This window comes from Pseudorca crassidens, chromosome 11, assembly GCF_039906515.1.
Source record: "Pseudorca crassidens isolate mPseCra1 chromosome 11, mPseCra1.hap1, whole genome shotgun sequence".
Lineage (NCBI taxonomy): Eukaryota > Metazoa > Chordata > Mammalia > Artiodactyla > Delphinidae > Pseudorca > Pseudorca crassidens.
This window is the reverse complement of record NC_090306.1, coordinates 33,404,303-33,423,757: the sequence shown is the minus strand read 5'-3', so window position 1 is coordinate 33,423,757 and position 19,455 is coordinate 33,404,303. Positions and strand designations below refer to the sequence as shown.

General features: G+C 35.6%; 1 protein-coding gene and 2 pseudogenes across 11 annotated transcripts in view; 2 read left to right on the top strand and 1 right to left on the bottom strand.

The window, feature by feature from the left end:
• Nucleotides 1-19,455, bottom strand: part of LOC137201792 (uncharacterized) — a 164,738-nt gene that overhangs the window by 20,960 nt on the left and 124,323 nt on the right. For 5 of the 11 annotated variants that reach the window (XR_010932359.1, XR_010932348.1, XR_010932342.1 and 2 more), the window contains one exon: nucleotides 17,679-17,822. The exons of 5 other annotated variants lie outside the window; for them this stretch is intronic. Coding sequence is in view for 2 of the 6 variants with exons in the window: in XM_067696162.1 (XP_067552263.1) it covers nucleotides 17,803-17,822 (20 nt within the window). In the remaining 4 variants the exon portion in view is untranslated. Of the gene's footprint in view, nucleotides 1-1,302; nucleotides 4,097-17,678; nucleotides 17,823-19,455 lie in introns of those variants that run through there. One more of the 11 variants, XM_067696160.1, reaches the window with a different exon arrangement.
• Nucleotides 4,104-4,915, top strand: LOC137202677 (T-box transcription factor T pseudogene; annotated as a pseudogene).
• LOC137202676 (casein kinase II subunit beta pseudogene) lies at nucleotides 8,155-16,263 on the top strand (annotated as a pseudogene).

Below are 19,455 nucleotides of genomic sequence, written 5' to 3'. Positions count from 1 at the left end.
TATACTGTTGAATTTGAAATATCACCCACCCAAGGCTCTTTGTTTCTCCCTAGTTACTTGGCTAGCGGCTGCTTCTATTTGCAAGGACATATCATGTGAATTACAAGGAAGTAAAATAATTGGCCTTCAACTAGACTAAATTTTCACCAAGTGGATTATTGTGCCCTGATAATGCCCACAGTCTAAATGACAACACTCAAAACTCAAATGTGTTCTTAATTTAATTAATTATAATTTCCAAGTTAGGAAAATTGTGTTTTGTATAAAATATTATTTCATTAAATTAGCCACAATAAAAAATAAGAATCACCTTTCATTGGGAATACACGAGTAAGTTTCAAATAATTTTATCATGGAAAGTATTATAATAATCATTTCTAATATTTACAGTTAAGAATCTTAAAATCCTTCTGGCTTTACTTTCAAGAAAAGTCATCAGCAACATTTAAAAATGTATGCTTATGAAATAAATCATCCAATTACTCTATTTCTATGTTTAAATTCCCCAGTTCTTCTGGCAATAGAATATAAGTCACTGAAGCTTTGTTTCCAGTGGAAAGTGGCTGGTACCTCCAATCCTACCCCAGAAACCCACATTTATATAATCTGCAATCATTATCCAGGTATTTTTAGATCACTTCCATGGCTTTAATATTTACTTGTCATGTTACTTATTTTCACAGCTAGGCATCACATCACCCATCTTTACAAATAAATTTATTACAAATTAAAGGATATAATCCTTCTTCTCTGACTACTTTTCTACAATTTCTTTTTCCCAGCAACAAATATAATTAAAAATAATAACTGATCATTTGTTTTAACTTGTCAGTAGAACTTACCATTTCCTGGTAAGGACATCTTTGTTAAAATTGGATGATTTTTAAATGTGTCAAAATGATCAAGATAATAAAGGTCTTGAAATATTTGCCTTTTTGAATTTAGAAATGTAAGCTATGACAGAATACAATTTCTTTCCTTAAAACACATACAAACATGAATAACACATTTCAAATAGTTAACTGTTATTTCACAAGGATCATAAAAATTAAATAATTAGACGAGGAACTCTGTTCCATTATTCAACAGGACAATTAGTTCTATCAACATTTACAAGTTTTAAATATAGATTTATAATGCAAATATATTTATAATGTATTTTTATTTTTTATAGTGTATTTTTAAAATCTTCAATTAAAATCAGTAATCAAAAGAATTTAACATTAATGATAATAAAGCATTTATTATAATGTTTCCTTTATTCTTCAGTTATACTATTTCAATACTTTAAATACATGTTCAATTTTATTACCATATTTATGAATTAAAAATCTTAGTTTTGCTTAATGTCCTCCACTAGCAAGAAAACAAAAATTGAATGATACATTTCCATTTACTTATAACTTGAATTCTTTATAAATAATTTTATTTATCAAATATAAATAACTATGATTATAAATATAAGGTTTCAAAAAATGCGAAAAACGAAGATACAGTTCATGAATTTGTGCTAATGACAGTTAATAATGCTTAAAATTTATTGTCAATTTGAACAAAAACCTATCACAAAAACAAAGTAGGACATTATATAATGATAAAAGGTCAAATCACTAGGAAGATATAACAATTACAAATATATATTCATGCAACATCAGAGCACCTAAATATATAAAACAAACACTGACAGAATTGACTAGAAAAGTAGACAGAAGTGCAATAATAGTAGATGATTTCAACGTCTCACTTTTCAGAATGGAGAGACAGTTACCTTATAGGGAACAATTTTTATGAGTTTTTCTTCTCTCCTTCCCTTATTTATTTTTGCAAATATAGAAAAAAAAAGCACAAACTGTGAAATAATAAAGAAAAGAAACAGAGATGAAAGAGAGAGAAAGGGGTGGAAGGAAGGATGGAAAGAAGGAAGGAAGGAAGGGAGGGTTTCTTACACAAAAGGTGACATACTATACACAGTTTTCTGCAACTTCCTTTTATCACTTAACAATTTATACTCCAAAATATACAATATATAATCCATTTAATCCATTTTGTAGAGATCTTCCCAACTGCTTTGCACAAGTACATAGTAATCCACTGTGTAGATATATTGCAGTTTATATAACTGTTGGATTTTGGTGTTAGAATTTTGGATTTTGGGGGTGATTTCAATTTTGTTACTAGTACCAATAATGTTACATTGAAGAACATTTGATACATGTCATTTCAAACTAATGTCAGTGTACTTTTGGATCTTTGGAACAGATTCCTGGAAGAGGGATTGATAGATCAAAGGCCAAATACAGCTATGATTTTGTTAGATATTGATAAAATCTTCTCCATGGATGTTGTCCCATTTTACATTTTGAAAAACAAAATATTAGACTGCTTTTTCCTCCTTAGGCTCACCAACAGAGTGTTATCAAACTTTTCATATATTTCAAATCTTACAGGTGACTAATGGTTTTGGTTTTAATTAGCATTTTTCTCATTATAAAGATTATAATATGAAATATATTTTCTAACAAACATTGTTCCATTGAAAATATGAAATCTACATTTGGATCTGAGTAGCCCAGGGACATATCCTGGGTTAATGACATAAGTGGCTATTTAGTTGTAATTAATTAGGTTAATCTGAAACCATCCATTTTACTCAGGACTGCAGTTTAAAGAGATAGGAGAAAGAAAGGCAGAACAGAAGAAAGGGAAGGAAAGATGGAAGGAAGGAAGGAAGGAAGGAAGGAGGGAAGGAAGGGAGAGAGAGAGGAAAGGAGGGAGGGAGGGAGGGAGGGAGGGGTGAATTAAGCTAGGTCTGAATTAAGACAAAAAAATATATGAATAAATGAGAAAGAACTGCTTAAATCAATGTAATTACCCTTGTTTGCTTGAAATCTGTGTTATAGTTTGAAGTCTGTGCCATACCTACCTTGTTAAAAAAACACTAAATTTACCTATTTTGCTCATATTCATGTTTCTCATAAACTCTGACCAGAAATTACAAATTTTAAAGTTTTACCGCATTTCAGCAGTAAACTACGTGCATAACCTCAGAAATGGATTGATGTCTCTTGTTAATACATATTTTGTTCATCATATGCTGGGTAGGAGCTACATATTAGTATATATGCTCAAATTTTTATTGCATTTAACACACCAGAAGGGACGTTATACAACTAATAAGAAGTGAAGTCCATGTTAAGTTATTTGATCAAATATGTTTCATGAAAACTGCCTAAGAACATCAAAACAATTAGTCAAACCCAAAATTCAATCTGAGTTAGCATTCATATTCAAAGATTTGAATTCAAAAGTAAGTTCAGAGACCAAATATTATATTTTGATTTGTTCTGAAGTGGCCATCTGCCCATATGAAAAAGATACTGCAACAGTTTGGCAGACAGTTTAAAGAGCCAAAATAACTACTCTGTGCAGGTCAGGTTCACAGGCATCTGGGTGTTGACTTGGAAAGCACAAAAAGTAATAATCACAGCATGTGGTACTTTACCGAGTAGCCAGCCAAAAGTGTCTGTCTAAATAGGCAAAAATTTTAGCTGTCATAAGAATCCTTTGAGGAAACTTTATAAATACCTATCAAATTTCAAATATCAGTGGCCAACATTTTTAAAAACACCATAAAGATCTAATAAAATGTTATAGAAAAGTTATAATAATCCTGAGGTACCCATAATTTATATCCTGGCACATTTAAAAATGTTCCTTTTGTTTAAAAATGGGCTTCAAAGATACCAATAGTTTTATTTGTATATTTTATAAATATTTGTGTGCTAGTCAATAGTCTGATTTTTAATTGTTTAAAGCAAATCCAATGCCACAAAGAGCTACTTTAGTCATGCCTTGCAGGAGTTCAAGGGGAATACCCTCTATCTTCACCCCTCTGCCCCTCCCCTACCTTCAAGTCTTCTCCTCACAGGTCTCTGCCTGGGAACTGTGGACCTTTGCTGCTCCTTTTCTTGGAAGAGTGGCTGTTGAAAGGAGTTAAATATGGCTCTTGGGTAGTAAGTAAGTCTGGGTTGGAGGGCCATGAAGAAGGGTCAGCAAGAGGACAATCTCCCTTGGCGTCCGGAACTTGTAGAATAGCCTGCAATAGAGTGGACCACCAGCTGAGCTCCTTGAAGTGAGAGCTACAGGCTGGCAGGGAGAAGGGTGACCCCAGTGTCAACCAAGAAAAGTTAGATATGGCTGCACTTCAGAGAGCTCACCAACCAGGTGATGGTCACCAATAACAGCAGGAGGATGTTCCCAGTGCTGAAATTGAGTATGTCTGGCCTGGACCCGAACACCATGTGTTGTTTTATCTTGGATTTTGTGATGGAGAGCAACCACTTCTGGAAGTGTGTGAACAGAGAGTGGGTGCCTGGGGGGTCAGTCCAATTCATATGTGCATACTGAACTCCTTACATAAATAAAAACTCTAAATTCATATAGTATGAGTTGAGGGTCTACAGGGGATGACTACCAGCCACGGCATTCTCAAGACTCGATGCATATCTGTCAAGGCTTACCAGAAAGAGATTACAGCTCTTAAAACTAAATAAAACTGATTTGCAAGGGCTTGCTGTGATACAAAAAGAAGCAGGGATCACAAAGATAAGATGGAAGAACCCAGAGACAAACAGCAACCTGGGTATTACTAATGGAAGTAGCTTATCCCTGGACTCAGTTCCTTCTACCTGCTGTCAACCCCCATCCTCAGTTTGGAGGTCCTGTCTCACTTTTCTCCACCCATGGCTGTGAAAAATGCTCTATGCTGAGGAACCACAGTTCACACATCCCTGTCCCTGTCCTCAAAGCTGTGCCTAGGACTCCTCCCCACTTGGACAAGCTCATACTTAGCCCATACACTCATTGGAAAAATTCTCCAACCTATTCTGACAATTCATTTGCAAGTTGTCCATGATCTGATCCCATGAACTTAGCCCAGCCTCAGCATGTGTGTACATACTATCATGTCACTCCTGAGCACAACAGGACTGCATCAGTACCCCAACCTGTGGTCAGCTAGCAGAGCACCTTCACACCAGGGTCTCAGACAGCATAGCTACCTAATGGGCTGGGAGTCCAGACCTTCCCAGTGAACACTATCTTACCCAAATAATCTCAGGTCCCTTCTCCTCAGGATTCTCACTCTATAAGAACCATGTCGTGGCCACAGATATTCCTGACAGCCAATATCACACCTTGGCCTCATAACCTCATGGATATCCCTGTCACCACCTTCCATGTAAACCAAAGCCTTTTCTTAAAATATACACTATTTTTTTTTAGGTCTACCAGTTTTACTCAGGATTTGATCTAGGTACAAAATGACAGTCTCATAGGTCAAGAAAGAAAAAAAAATCTTATTAACTTCACTTTAAAATATGAAAAGGAATATATGTCCTGTTGTTCATCGAAAAAATAACCCCACCCATCATCTGCAACACAAGTGTAGTCCTATGTTGTGTTTATATGCTACAGATGAATTTAAGTATGGAAACAAAACTCAGTTGGACTGTTAAATCACCATTACTTGATCATAATAAAATTTTGTTTACTAAGATCCAGAAACTTATTTTTTTGTGTCTCTTACAGAATATAGAAGATTTGACACACTAGAATTAATAAACTCAACTCGTCTTATTTAGTGAAATAAAAAGCATACTTTCAATTGCATTCCTTGTTTCTTCAGAGTAGTTTTCAGGTCCCTTTTGTGACAGCTATCATACTTATAGTTAAGCTGTTAGGGACAAAATAATAAATTCATAGTTGAGGACAACAGACTTTAACTGCAATGGAAATTTCACTGTTCTGCCCAATAGAATGTGTTTATTTTGAGCATATGTAATTGCCTCTTGTATTGTTAAACGTACAATGGCAATATTTTTCTTCTGAAAAAAATAGCCAAAGACAATGAGCAAAACATTTTCTGCAAAATAAAGGCAATATGCAAAAAAAAAAAAAAAAAAAAAAAAAGAAACAACAACAGCAAAAAACTAAATACAGTTCTAAAAAGATCTAGTGAGAGGATTCAGTACTAGAAATTAGTGACAAACATAATCCACTAAAATTTTCAAAATTTACATAGCTCAAATTCTCATCTTTTGCTAACTTACTGTGCATCTAGAAATATTTATTTTGGAAAATATTGAGCAAACTTCTTTTGCCCAGAATGAAAAACTTTGAAGTTTAAGATGGATTACACAAAAGAACACATGCTTTCCTTTCCAAAGGAGAGTGATTTTTTTTTTTTTTTTTTTTTGGCGGTACGCAGGCCTCTCACTGTTGCAGCTTCTCCCGTTGTGGAGCACAGGCTCTGGACACGCAGGCTCAGCGGCCATGGCTCATGGGCCTAGCCACTCCGCGGCATGTGGGATCTTCCTGGACTGTGGCATGAATCCATGTTGCCTGCATCGGCAGGCGGACTCTCAACCACTGTGCCACCAGGGAAGCCCTAAAGGAAAGTGATCTTAAGAGCTTATAATTACTTAGTAAAGGTTTTCTGAAGATCAATGCTTTTTAAATGCCCCTTTTTTGGTAATCTCTAAATTAATTGGAAGCATGTAAAATTGTTCTAAATTAATGATAAAAAATCAACTTCATATTTTTTAACTGGCTCTTTAAGTTTTATATTAACAAATTGTAGTTCATGATATACCTTAAAATATTGTGATAAAGTATCCAGATTAAGTTCATCCAAAGAAGAGGTAATGCATTTCTACATTTGTTTGTGATAATTGGAGCAAAGACTGTATTAAACTAAATAATGATACTTTGACAGTGTAAAGATGCAAATGTACATGAAAGTAATATTTTTCCAATGGTGAGAAGATGTATTTTATACTAGACCTGACTTAAGTCTTTTGCACAGGATATTTCTTTGTCTGGAAATGGCTTTCCCCACATAATCGCCTGGCTTACTCCTTCAATTTCATTCCTCACAGAGGCCACACCTGACCACTCCACATCAACTGCCCCAATGTACTATGAAAACTCTTGGTCTGTTAGATTTTTTTCATAACACGAATTTTTATCTACTATGTTTATTCTTTTATTTTCCAAATATTTTATTGATTGCCCCCCTTGCCCCTGTCAAAATTCAAGTTCCTCAAGTGTAAGAACTCAAGTTTTTCTTGCTAGTTGATCAGTCCCCAAGACCTAGAATCATTTTTGGAAAATAGGAGCCCAGTACATATGTGTCAAAAAAACACTCAATGACCTAGGAGGAATTTCAGGAAAACTTTTGTTGTCATAATCACATAAAAATACATAATGTCTATAAAACAGCAATAACTAATTAGATGGGAAGAACAGGCTGGAATGAGAAAGGAATAATGAGGCAAAAATGGGTTTAGGTGAGATTAAAAAATACTGCTAAGAAAGTAAAAAACAAAATCTAAAAATTACAGCCACACTAGAGGCCCTAAGACAACAAGAAACATTAATATGATTATAAATGTCACAGCAATAATCCTTTTTTTGGTTAAATTCCTGTATCAAAAGCAAAAGTATAAAGTCTGAGTTTTAAAGATGCAATAACTACATGTACACAGAGAGAAACAAATTACCCAAATGTTTGATAAAAATGTTAAAAAAAAAATTATATTCAAAAACTATTTAAAAAGTGATGAAGAATGAAAGAAATGTCAATTGACATTTACAAATATACCAGTCTAAATTAGGGATATGATTAGTCTGAAACCATTGAGTGTTAGAAAAAAATGATAAGAAGGTAAAAAAGAAGTTAATAAGAAATCAATGATAGTATGAAAAAGGAAAAAATTTCAACATAACAAGAAGATAATAGAAAAAGGAAATTGAGGTCATTTAACTACTAAACTGTAGACTGTTCTTTCTATGTAACTATGTTCTCACTCTATCCACTTTCTGTCTCCTATTTTTCCAACATACTTTGGACATTTTAAAATAAATTGCAACACACTTGAAAACAGATAAATTATAAGGGTTTACATCACATTTTCTTACCACAATGTTATAAAACTAGTAATTATAACAAAATGTGATAAAATATTTTGAAGTTAAAACACACATTTCTGAAAGTTTGTGTAAATAGGAAAATAAAAGCTGAGTTTTTAGATTTCTTATAAATATCAAAGTAAATTATGTACCTCAAAACTCAAGCACAAGGGAGGAGTCAAGATGGCGGTGTGGGAACACACAGAGTTAGCTTCTCCCCACAACTAGGGTGTCTGTCAGCCACTGGTAGGGGACTCTGACCCCCAAGGAGACAGGAGGAACCTCAGAGTGAACGAGTAGGATGTAGGCAGACTGATGGGGGAGAAGTGGAGCCCAGACAGCATTGGCATCCCTTGTGCTGGGGAGCTTGCTGAGTTCCCAAGCCAATTCCCCCTCCCCTCAAAGCCCCATCCAGGCTGCCTGGGTCCTGGGGACATAGGAGGGAGGCTGGGGAGATCAGGAGTGGCAGAAAGGAGGGGCCATCCACGAGGATCAGGAGAGGAGCAGAGGGTGATTACCCTACTCACTTGGGCACAGGGAGCCTGCTGAGCTCCCAGGCTGGTCCCCTGCCCTCCAAGGCCCCCTTTTCCCCCTACCATATTGGTCCTGGGGACATAGGAGAGAGGCCTGGGAGATCAGAGAGGCAGGCAGGAGGGACCCTCCCAGACCCCAGACCAGAGGAGCAGGAGAGGAGAGGAGGGCATTTGCTCTGCCCCTGCTGGGCTCCCAGGTGAGGTCCCCTACCCTCTGAGACCAGGGGTGGGTGGCACGCCTGGGTTCCTACTGTTCCTTGAGTATAAGCCCCATCCCCCACAGCCCTCAGGACATTTTCCAGCCTTGTGGGTCCTGAGCATCGGCCCCATACACCACCCAAACCTCACCCTTGCTTAGGTCTCGCTCTCCACAGTCAAGGCCTTCCCTCCCTCACCTTTTTTTTTTCCTTTTCTCTCCTCCTCTTCTTTACTATAGGGTACTGATGTACACTCCAGTTGTTGATTCATATATCTTTTTATTTTTACATTCTTTCTAATAAGTCTGTTAGTTTCCTAGTCTAATTTTATTTTTACTTTGTTACTCTTCTTTTTTTCTCTCTTTTTTTTTGCTGCCCCACATGGCTTGTGGGATCTTGATTCATGACCTCGGGGTCGGGCGGAAGCTCTTGCAATGGTAGCTCCGAGTCTGAACCACTGGACTAACAGAGAACCTCAGACTCCAGGGAATATTCTTCAGAGTGAGGTCTCCCAGAGGTCCTCATCTCAGCACAAAGACCATCTCTACTCAATAGTCTACAAACTCTAGTGTTGGAAGCCTCGGGCCAAACAACCAGTAAAACAGGAACACAACCTACTCATTAAAAAAAAAAAAAAATGAGATGGCAAAAAAATATGTCACAGTTGAAGGAGCAAGGTAAAAACCTACAAGACCAAGTAAATGAAAAGGAAATAGGCAATCTACCTGAAAAAGAATTCAGAGTAATGATAGCAAAGATGATTCAGACTCTCAGAAATAGAATGGAAGCACGGATTGAGAAAATACAAGAAGTGTTTAACAAAGACCTAGAAGAACTAAAGAACAAACAGAAATGAACAACACAATAACTGAAATGAAAAATACACTAGAAGCAATCAGTAAAAGAATAGCGGAAGCAGAAGAACGAATAAGTGAGCTGGAAGGCAAAATGGTGGAAATAACTGCTGAGGAGAAAAATAAAGAAAAAAAGAATGAAAAGAATTGAAGACAATCTCAGAGGCCACTGGGACAATACTAAATGCACCAACATTCAAATTATAGGCGTCCCAGAAGAAGAGAAAAACAAATGGTCTGAGAAAATATTTGAAGAGATTATAGTGGAAAACTTCCTTAACATGGGAAAGGAAAGAGTCACCCAAATCCGGGAAGCACAGAGAGTCCCAATACAGGATAAAACCTAGGAAAAATACACCAGTACACATATTCATCAAATTAACAAAAATTAAATGCAAAGAAAAATATTAAAAACAGCAAGAGAAAAACAAAAAAAATAATATACAAAGAAATTCCCGTAAGGGTATCAGCTGATTTTTCAGTGGAAACCCTGCAAGCTAGAAGGGAGTGGCAGGATATACTTAAAGTGATGAAAGATAAAAACCTACAACCAAGATTACTGTACCCAGCAAGGATTTAATTCAGGTTTGATGGAGAAGTCAACAACTTTTCAGACAAACCAAAGCTAAGAGAATTCAGCACCATGAAAACAGTTTACAACAAATGCTAAAGAAACTTCCCTAAGCAGGAAACACAAAGAGAAGAAAAAGACCCACAAAAACAAACCGAAAACAATTAAGAAAATGGTAATAGGAACATACATATCGATAATAACCTTGAAAGTAAATAAACTAAATGCCGCAACCAAAGGACACAGACTGGCTGAATGGATACAAAAAAAGACCCATATATATGCTGTCTACAAGAGACCTAATTCAGTCCTAGGGACACATACAGACTGAAAGTGAAGGGATGGAAATAGATATTCCATGTAAATGGAAATCAAAAGAAAGCTGGAGTAGCAATACTTGTATCAGATAAAATAGACTTTAAAATAAAGACTTTTACAAGAGATAAGGAGGGACATTACATAGTAATCAAAGGATCAGTCCAAAAAGAAGATATAACAATTATAAATGTTTATGCACCCAACATAGGAGCACTTCAATACATAAGGCAAATGCTAACAACCATGAAAGGAAAAATCGACAGTAACAAAAGAATAGTAGGGGACTTTAACACCTCACTTACACCAATGGACAGATTATCCAGACAGAAAATTAATAAGGAAACACAAACTTTAAATGACATAATAGACCACATAGATCTAATTGATATTTATAGAACATTCCACCCAAGAGTGATGGAATACACTTTATTCTCAAGTACTCATGGAACATTCTCCAGGATAGATCACATCTTGGGTCACAAATCAAACCTCGGTAAATTTAAGAAAATTGAAACCTATTAAGCATTTTTTCTGACCACAACACTATGAGATTGGAAATCAATTACAGGAAAAAACCTGTAAAAAACACAAAAAAACATGGAAGTTAAACAGTGCGCTCCTAAATAACCAAGAGATCACTGAAGAAATCAAAGAAGAAATAAAAAATACATAGAAACAAATGACAATGAAAACACAATGACCCAAAACCTACGCATCACAGCAAAAGCAGTTCTAAGAGGGAAGTTTACAGCAATTCAATCTCACCTCAAGAAACAAGAACAATCTCACATAAACAATCTAATGTTACTTTTAAGACAACTAAAGAAAGAAGAGCAAAGAAAACCCAAAGTCAGAGGAAGGAAAGAAATCATAAAGATCAGAGCAGAAATAAATGAAATAGAAATGAAGAAAACAATAGCAAAGATCAATAAAACTAAAAGCTGGTTCTTTGAGAAGATAAACAAAATTGATAAACCCTTAGACAGAATCATCAAGAAAAAGAAGGAGAGGACACAAATCAATAAAATTAGAAATGAAAAAGGAGAAATCACAACAGACACTGCAGAAATACAAAGGATTATAAGAGACTACTACAAACAACCATATGCCAATAAAATGGACAACCATGAAGAAATGGACAAATTCTTTGAAAGGTACAATTTTCCAAGACTGAACCAGGAAGAATTAGAAAATATGAACAGACCTATCACAAGTAATGAAATTGAAACCATAATTAAAAATCTTCCAACAAAAAAATGTCCAGGACAAGATGGCTTCTCACACAAATTCTATCAAACATTTAGAGAAGAGCACGTTTAGAGAAGAGCAAACACCAATCCTTCTCAAACTCTTCTAAAAAATTGCTGAGGGAGAAACACTCCCAAATTCATTATACAAAGCCACCAGCACCCTGATACCAAAACCAGAAAAAGGTATCACAAAAAATGAAAACTACAGGCCAATATCACTGATGAACAGAGATGTAAAAATCCTGAACAAAACACTAGCAAACAGAATCCAACAGCACATTAAAAGGATCACACACCCTGATCAAGTGGAATTTATCCCAGGGATGCAAGGATTCTTCAATATATGCAAATCAATCAATGTGATACACCACATTAACAATTTAAGGAATAAAAACAATATGATCATCTCAGTAGATGCAGAAAAAACTTCTGACAAAATTCAACACCAATTTATTATAAAAACCCTCAAGAAAGTGGGCATAGAGGGAACCTACCTCAACATAATAAAGTCCATATATGACAAACCCACAGCAAGCATCATACTCAATGGTGAAAAACTGAAAGCATTTCCACTAGGCTCAAGAACAAGAGAAGGATGTCCACTCTCGCCACTCTTATTCAACATAGTTTTGGAAGTCTTAGCCATGGCAATCAGAGAAAAAAAAGAAATAAAAGGAATACAAATTGGAAAAATAAGGATTAAAACCGTCACTATTTGCTGATGACATGATGCTATACATAGAAAATCCTAAAGATACCACCAGGAAACTACTAGAACTAATCAATGAGTTTGATAAAGTTGCAGGATACAAAATTAATGCACAGAAATCTCTGGCATTCCTACACACCACCAACAAAAAATCAGAAACAGAAATTAAGGAAACACTCCCACTTACCATTGCAGCAAAAAGAATAAAATACCTAGGAATAAACCTGCCTAAGGAGGCAAAAGACTTGTACTCAGAAAACTATAAAACACTGATGAAAGAAACCAAAGATGACAAAAAACAGATGGAGAAATATACCATGTTCTTGGATTGGAAGAATCAATATTGTGAAAATGACTATATAGCCTAAAGCAATCTACAGATTCAGTGTAATCCCTATCAAACTACCAATGGCATTCTTCACAGAAATGGAACAAAAAATCTTACAATTCATATGGAAACACAAAAGATCCTGAATAGCCAAAGCAATCTTGAGGAAAAAAAATGGAGTTGGAGGAATTAGCCTCCCTGACTTCAAACTATACCACAAAGCTACAGTAATCAAGACAGCAAGGTACTGGAACAAAAACAAATATAGATCAATGGTACAGGACAGAATGACCAGAGATAAATCCATGCACATATGGACACCTGTTTTATGACAAAGGAGGCAAGAACATACAATGGAGAAAAGACACCCTCTTCAAAAAGTGGTGCTGGGAAAACTGGAGAACTACATGTAAAAGAATGAAATTAGAACACTACCTAACACCATACACAAAAATAAACTCCAAATGGATTAATGACTTAAATGTAAGACCAGACACTATAAAACTTCTGGAGGAAAACATAGGAAAAACACTCTGACATAAACCACAGGAAGAACTTTTTTGACCCACCTCCTAGAGTAACAGAAATAAAAACAAAAATAAACAAATGGGACTTAATTAAACTTAAAAGCTTTTGCACAACAAAGGAAACCATAAACAAGACAAAAAGACAACCCTCTGAATGGGAGAAAATATTTGCAAATAAAACAACAGACAAAGGATTAATCTCCAAAATACACAAATAGCTCATGCAGCTCAATATCAAACAAACAAACAATTCAGTTAAAAAGTGGGCAGAAGGCCTAAATAGACATTTCACCAAGGAAGACATACAGTTGGCCAAAAGGCACATGAAAAGATGCTCAACATCACTAATTATTAGAGAAATGCAAATCAAAACTACAATGAGGTATCACCTCACGCCAGTCAGAATGGCCATTATCAAAAAATCTAGAAACAATAAATGCTGGAAAGGGTGTGGTGAAAAGGGAGCCCTCCTGCACTGTTGGTGGGAATGTAAATTGATCCAACCACTATGGAAAACAGTATGGAGGGTCCTTAAAGAACTAAAAAAAGAACTACCATATGACCTAGCAACCCCACTACTGGGCATATACTCTGAGAGAACCATAATTCAAAAAGAGACATGCACCCCAATGTTCATTGCAGCACTATTTACAATAACCAGGACATGGAACCAACCTAAGTGTCCATCGACAGAGGAATGGATAAAGAAGATGTGGCACATATATACAATGGAATATTACTCAGCCATAAAAAGGAACTAAACTGAGTTATTTGTAGTGAGGTGGGTGGACCTAGAGTCTGTCATACAGAGTGAAGTATGTCACCATATGTTAATGCATATATATGGAATCTAAAAAAAATGGTACTGATGAACCTAGTTGCAGGGCAGGAATAAAGAGGTAGACATAGAAAATGGACTTGATGACATGGGGTGGGAGGGGGAAGCTGGGGCAAAGTGAGAGTAGCATTGATGTATATACACGCCCGAATGTAAAAATAGTTGGCTGGTGGGAAGAAGCAGCATAGCACAGGGAGATCAGCTCGGTGCTTTGAGGTGACCTAGAAGGGTGGGATAGGGAGGATGGGAGGGAGGCTTAAGAGGGAGGGGATATGGGGACATGTGTATGCATACGGCTGATTTGCTTTGTTGTGCAACAGAAACTAACATGGTATTGTGAAGGAATTATACTCCAATAGAGATGTACTAAAAAAAAAGTGGTATCAATAGAAAAAAAAACCTCAAGCATAAGGACAGTTTGAAAAACTGCAGTATTTACAAAAGCTGAAGATACACAGTTCCAGAGATAATCAGCTCCACTCCTATATATATACCTAAACCCAACAGGAGTGCATTCATAAGTTCACTGAAAGGCATGCACTAGAATATTCATTATAGCATTATTTGTAAGCCCAAACTGGGTGCTACCCACATAAATATCCACTCATAGGAGAAGCCGTAAAAATTGTGGAATACTCACACAATGGGAATTGATCGTCTATAATGTGCATAATGCATAATTTATCAATACTAAGTACAAAAAAAGACAGGACGAATCTCTGGTTTTAGAAGTCATGAGAGCAGTTAAGTGGAACAATTTTTACTGAGATGAGAATGTGCTAGGTTATTGGTATTCTGTTTTTGATCTGAGTCTGACTAAGCAGGTATCTTCTGACATGTGAAATCAATCCATTGAGCTGAACTCTTTTGATGTGGTTACTAGTCTTTACCGATACTATGTTCAATAAACACTTAAAAGTACATAGAAATTAAAAATATCATTCCCATTATATTTTTATTTATTAATTCATTAAAATAAGTAGAAACACATTTTAATCATGACATGCTTTGCAAAACAAAAGAAAAAAAGACCCCTAACTTTCAAAGACTTTTATGATCACTCAAGGAAGCAAAATTACAGGGGGCTTCCCTGGTGGCGCAGTGGTTGAGAATCTGCCTGCTAATGCAGGGGACACGGGTTCGAGCCCTGGTCTGGGAAGATCCCACATGCCGTGGAGCAACTGGGCCCGTGAGCCACAGCTACTAAGCCTGCGCGTCTGGAGCTCATGCTCCGCGACAAAAGAGGCTGCAACAGTGAGAGGCCCGCGCACCGCAATGAAGAGTAGCCCCCGCTTGCCACAACTAGAGAAAACCCTCGCACAGAAACGAAGACGCAACACAGCCAACATAAATAAATAAATAAATAAATTTATAAAAAAAAAAAAAAAAGAAAGCAAAATTACAGAGACAAAGAAGCATCAGGAAATCAGTAAGAAAAAATAAATGACAAATTAAAAAAAATGATTTAAACATCAGGAAGTGTTATTTATACTGGTTCTGTGGGCTCCATGACTATGAATTCTTCTGTGAAGTGGATGAAGACTCCATCCAGGGCAAATTTAATCTCAGTCAACTCAATGAGCAGGTGCCTCACTGTAGACAAGCTCTAGACATGATCTTGGACCTGGAGCCTGATGAAGAGCTGGAAGACAACCCCAACCAGAGAACCCTGATTAAGCAGTCAGCCAAGATGCTGTATGGGTTCACCCGGACCACCTATATCCTCACAAACCATGGCACCACCCAGATGTTGGAAAAGTACCAGCAGGGAGAGTTCGGCTACTGCCCCACGTGCACTGTGAGAACAAGCCAATGCTTTCCAATAGCCTTTCTGACACCCCAGGTGAGGCCCTGGTGAAGCTCTACTGCCCCAAGTGCATGGACAATTCCACACCTAAGACACCATCGAGGCAGCACCACACAGAAGGCCCCTACTTGGGTACCAGTTTCCCTCACATTGCTCTTCATGGTGCATGCTGAATGCCGGCCCAAGCAGCCCACTAACCAGTTTATGTCCAAAGTGTACAGTTGCAAGATCCATCCACTGTCCTACCAGGTGCAGTTCCAAGCTGCCAGCAACTTTGAGTCTGTCAAGACCGTTCACTTATTCCCAACCCCACCTGTCACTCTGTCTTTGACAGTTCCAGTCCTCCCCTGCCACCTTTAAGGAAATCTCTATGGTTTATATTTTAAATTAGAAGAGTCATTATTGTGGTGTGAATATGAAATAAAGTAGAAAAAAGGCAAAAATTAGCATTTACTCAAAATTTATATAAAATCTTGCCAGATCTCTTCAGGAAAAATATTTTAGAGCTTGATGACTCCTAATATAAATGTTGTAAAATCATAAGGTATTTTGAAAATAATTCTATGGTAATTTATTTAATTACTAAATAAAATTCATTATTTATATTAAGATACATTAGCATCATTGATTAATGTATGAGAAGAATACTGAATAGTACCATAATAATGAAGAAATTTTTAAAAAGATCTACAAGAACTACCATGTTGAAAGGTACAAAAATCACAGGTCTTTAGAAAGGAAATTTTCATATACCTAAAATCAACTAATTCTCATATTATTTAAATAGTTCTGGGCTATAAGTTGAAATGGACTTTGCTGTGTCAAACCACAGACTGACTCGCATTATTTTAAAAAAAGCAAATCTCAAATATCACTAGTAAATAGCAATTAAATCTTAAGAGAGAATATATTTTTATACTTGGTAAAATCAATTCAATGTTTAATAAAATTCAAAGAAAGCATAAGTACCAACAGATGTATCTAAACATGACAAGAATGTGTATCTCAATCCACCTATATTTCAAAATGTTCTGGAAATTAATTTAATAGATTCATGATTATAAATGTGAAAAGAAGCTAAAATTTAGGTATATGATCTAGCAACTACTATAATGTACTATAAAACCTTTTATTTTGCCCTTGGAATAGAGAGTCAAGTCAAAAATAATGAATAATCCAATGAAATCAGAGTGTATACAAAATTTATGAACATCAGTGGGGAGAGATTGGATGACACATTAAATTGAGAATTGGCTGATTATGTCAAGTTGGGTTGATATAAAACATCTCTTAGTTGGAGAACTGAAATTCCAATCCCATCTCAGTGGAAAAAATCAAGATGCCTATTTGGAGAGTGTTCTTAGCCATCAAAATCTAGTTAGGCTAATTCAATGACTAATGATAACACCATACTTCTATGTGAGTGACAACAAATATAGACATTGTAATATTCATATTCTTCTCAGTATATTATTTTGTTAAGCACTGCATGTTGTTCTAGTTTTTTTTTCATATTATAAGTGTTAGTTTTTGTTAACTTGATCTTTCTACACCTATCTAGCCTTGAGGTGCTTGGATTTATCCTGTAGATACTGTGTTGGAATCATGTTAGCCACCTCAGGGTCAGATATTATGAAACATTTTTGTCATCCACAATGGAGACTTTGTAACAAGCTACAGCAGTGGGGAGAAGCAATTTATTTAAGTATAAGGTATAAATGGGACAGCAAAATAATAACATTAAAATTCAAACAAGACCCTTTCAAATAGGCATATTTGTTGAAAATATTTAATCTAAGAGGCAAGTAGACAGATGAGTAAGGACAAGGAGCAGAAAACTATGGTGTCTTGGAAAACCATATCCATGTGAAAACTGAATACTGTCAGCACCAAGTTCTTTCATGTAGTCTTGAATTCAACTGTAATTGAAGCACAGATCATAAATGAGAAAGGTTTTTCAATCTGACACCCTTAGAGGAAAAAAGTGACAAATGTAATTTTCAGATTGCAAAGCATTAGTTTATCATTGCACTTTGTTGTGAAGATATAGAGCAAAGTTGGAGAATATTTATATACCACATCCTAATGACACATGGAATAAGAAAGTTGAGCTCATCATTCTGAAACTTAATATCTCTTTTGTTTACTAAAAAAAGCAAAAAGCAAAACTGTGATAATCGATATTTTTCACTTATATCTAGGGATAGTTATATTAAGCATGGTGTTTGTAATAAGAAGCTGCTGTTGCTCAAATGGATATTGCAACATATTTTTCTTGTCTACTCAAATTTATAATCTATGTTAGACAGAATATTTAGCTTACCAACTTACTCTAATTATCCATACGTGTACCCCAGTTACCATGTTTTAATTAATGTGAACATTATATAAATTATATAAATCATCTTGAATTATGAAAAACTTTTAAAACTATCTTTCTAGCATATTGTTAAGATAAAATTAAAATTTTATTTACAGTCAATTCACTTAAAAACATTTTATCTGAAGCTTTTGGGTGGAAAGAAAAAGCGTTTACCGTTACCTGTACCCTCAGAAGATTGACTGAGTCTCTTAGTATCAAATAACATATACATAAAGTATGAGATAACTTGTTTCTTAATCATATGCATTAGGAAGTATATACTGCCTTGCTAAATAAGGGTTTGAAAACTCTTATTCTGATGCTTTCTAGTTTCATAATCTTGAGAAAACATACCTAATCTGTATTAAACTCAATTTATTAATCTGTGACGCTGACAAACATTGAGTGACTCCTCATAGATTAATTGAAGAGATTAAATAACATAAGCCACATAAAGTATACTACTATACATAGAAAATGATCAAAGTGTATTGACTATTACTGATATTAATTTAATGTAAGTAAGTGTATTTGGTAATTCCACCCAAACAATCTCTCTATAGTGCTCCTGGCTTCTGGGATATTATGGAGCTATTTTCACTAAAGATGGGAGATGATTTCACTTCAAATACAGCATATTTCTTTCAAACATATCTTCGATCCTGTTTCTATTTAGCATCCTTTGAAGTACAAATAAATTTCCAAAGGGAGCCAACCCTCTTTTGCTGAATGTTGTAAACAGATTTTTTTTCTTATTTATTTATTTATTTTTTGTAAACAGATTTTAATCTCAGTACCTGACAGGACAACACAGCTCTTCTCTTCAGCACACCATGTATTTGTCACTCTACTCAGTGTACCCAGTTTTCTGTGCACTGTAGATCAGTAGCTGTATCTCCATCTCCAGGCATATTTATTTCTGCACTTTTTGTATCACCAAATAATCCTAAGTATGCATTGATTGTTTCCTGAATTTTATATTTCAAAGGCACTAGTTATTGATTGGACAGCTCCAGAAACCTAGATTTGTGCCCTTGTCTCCAGTCCCCATTCAGGGACAGCTAGAGCAGTGGCCCATATGCATTCTTCTCAAAAGCCTAATTGCTTCAGGTGACTATCCCTACTATTTTCTGAAACCTCTGAGACTGAATTCAGAGAGTTGAATTCCGTTCTTTTTTGACATGTTCTAA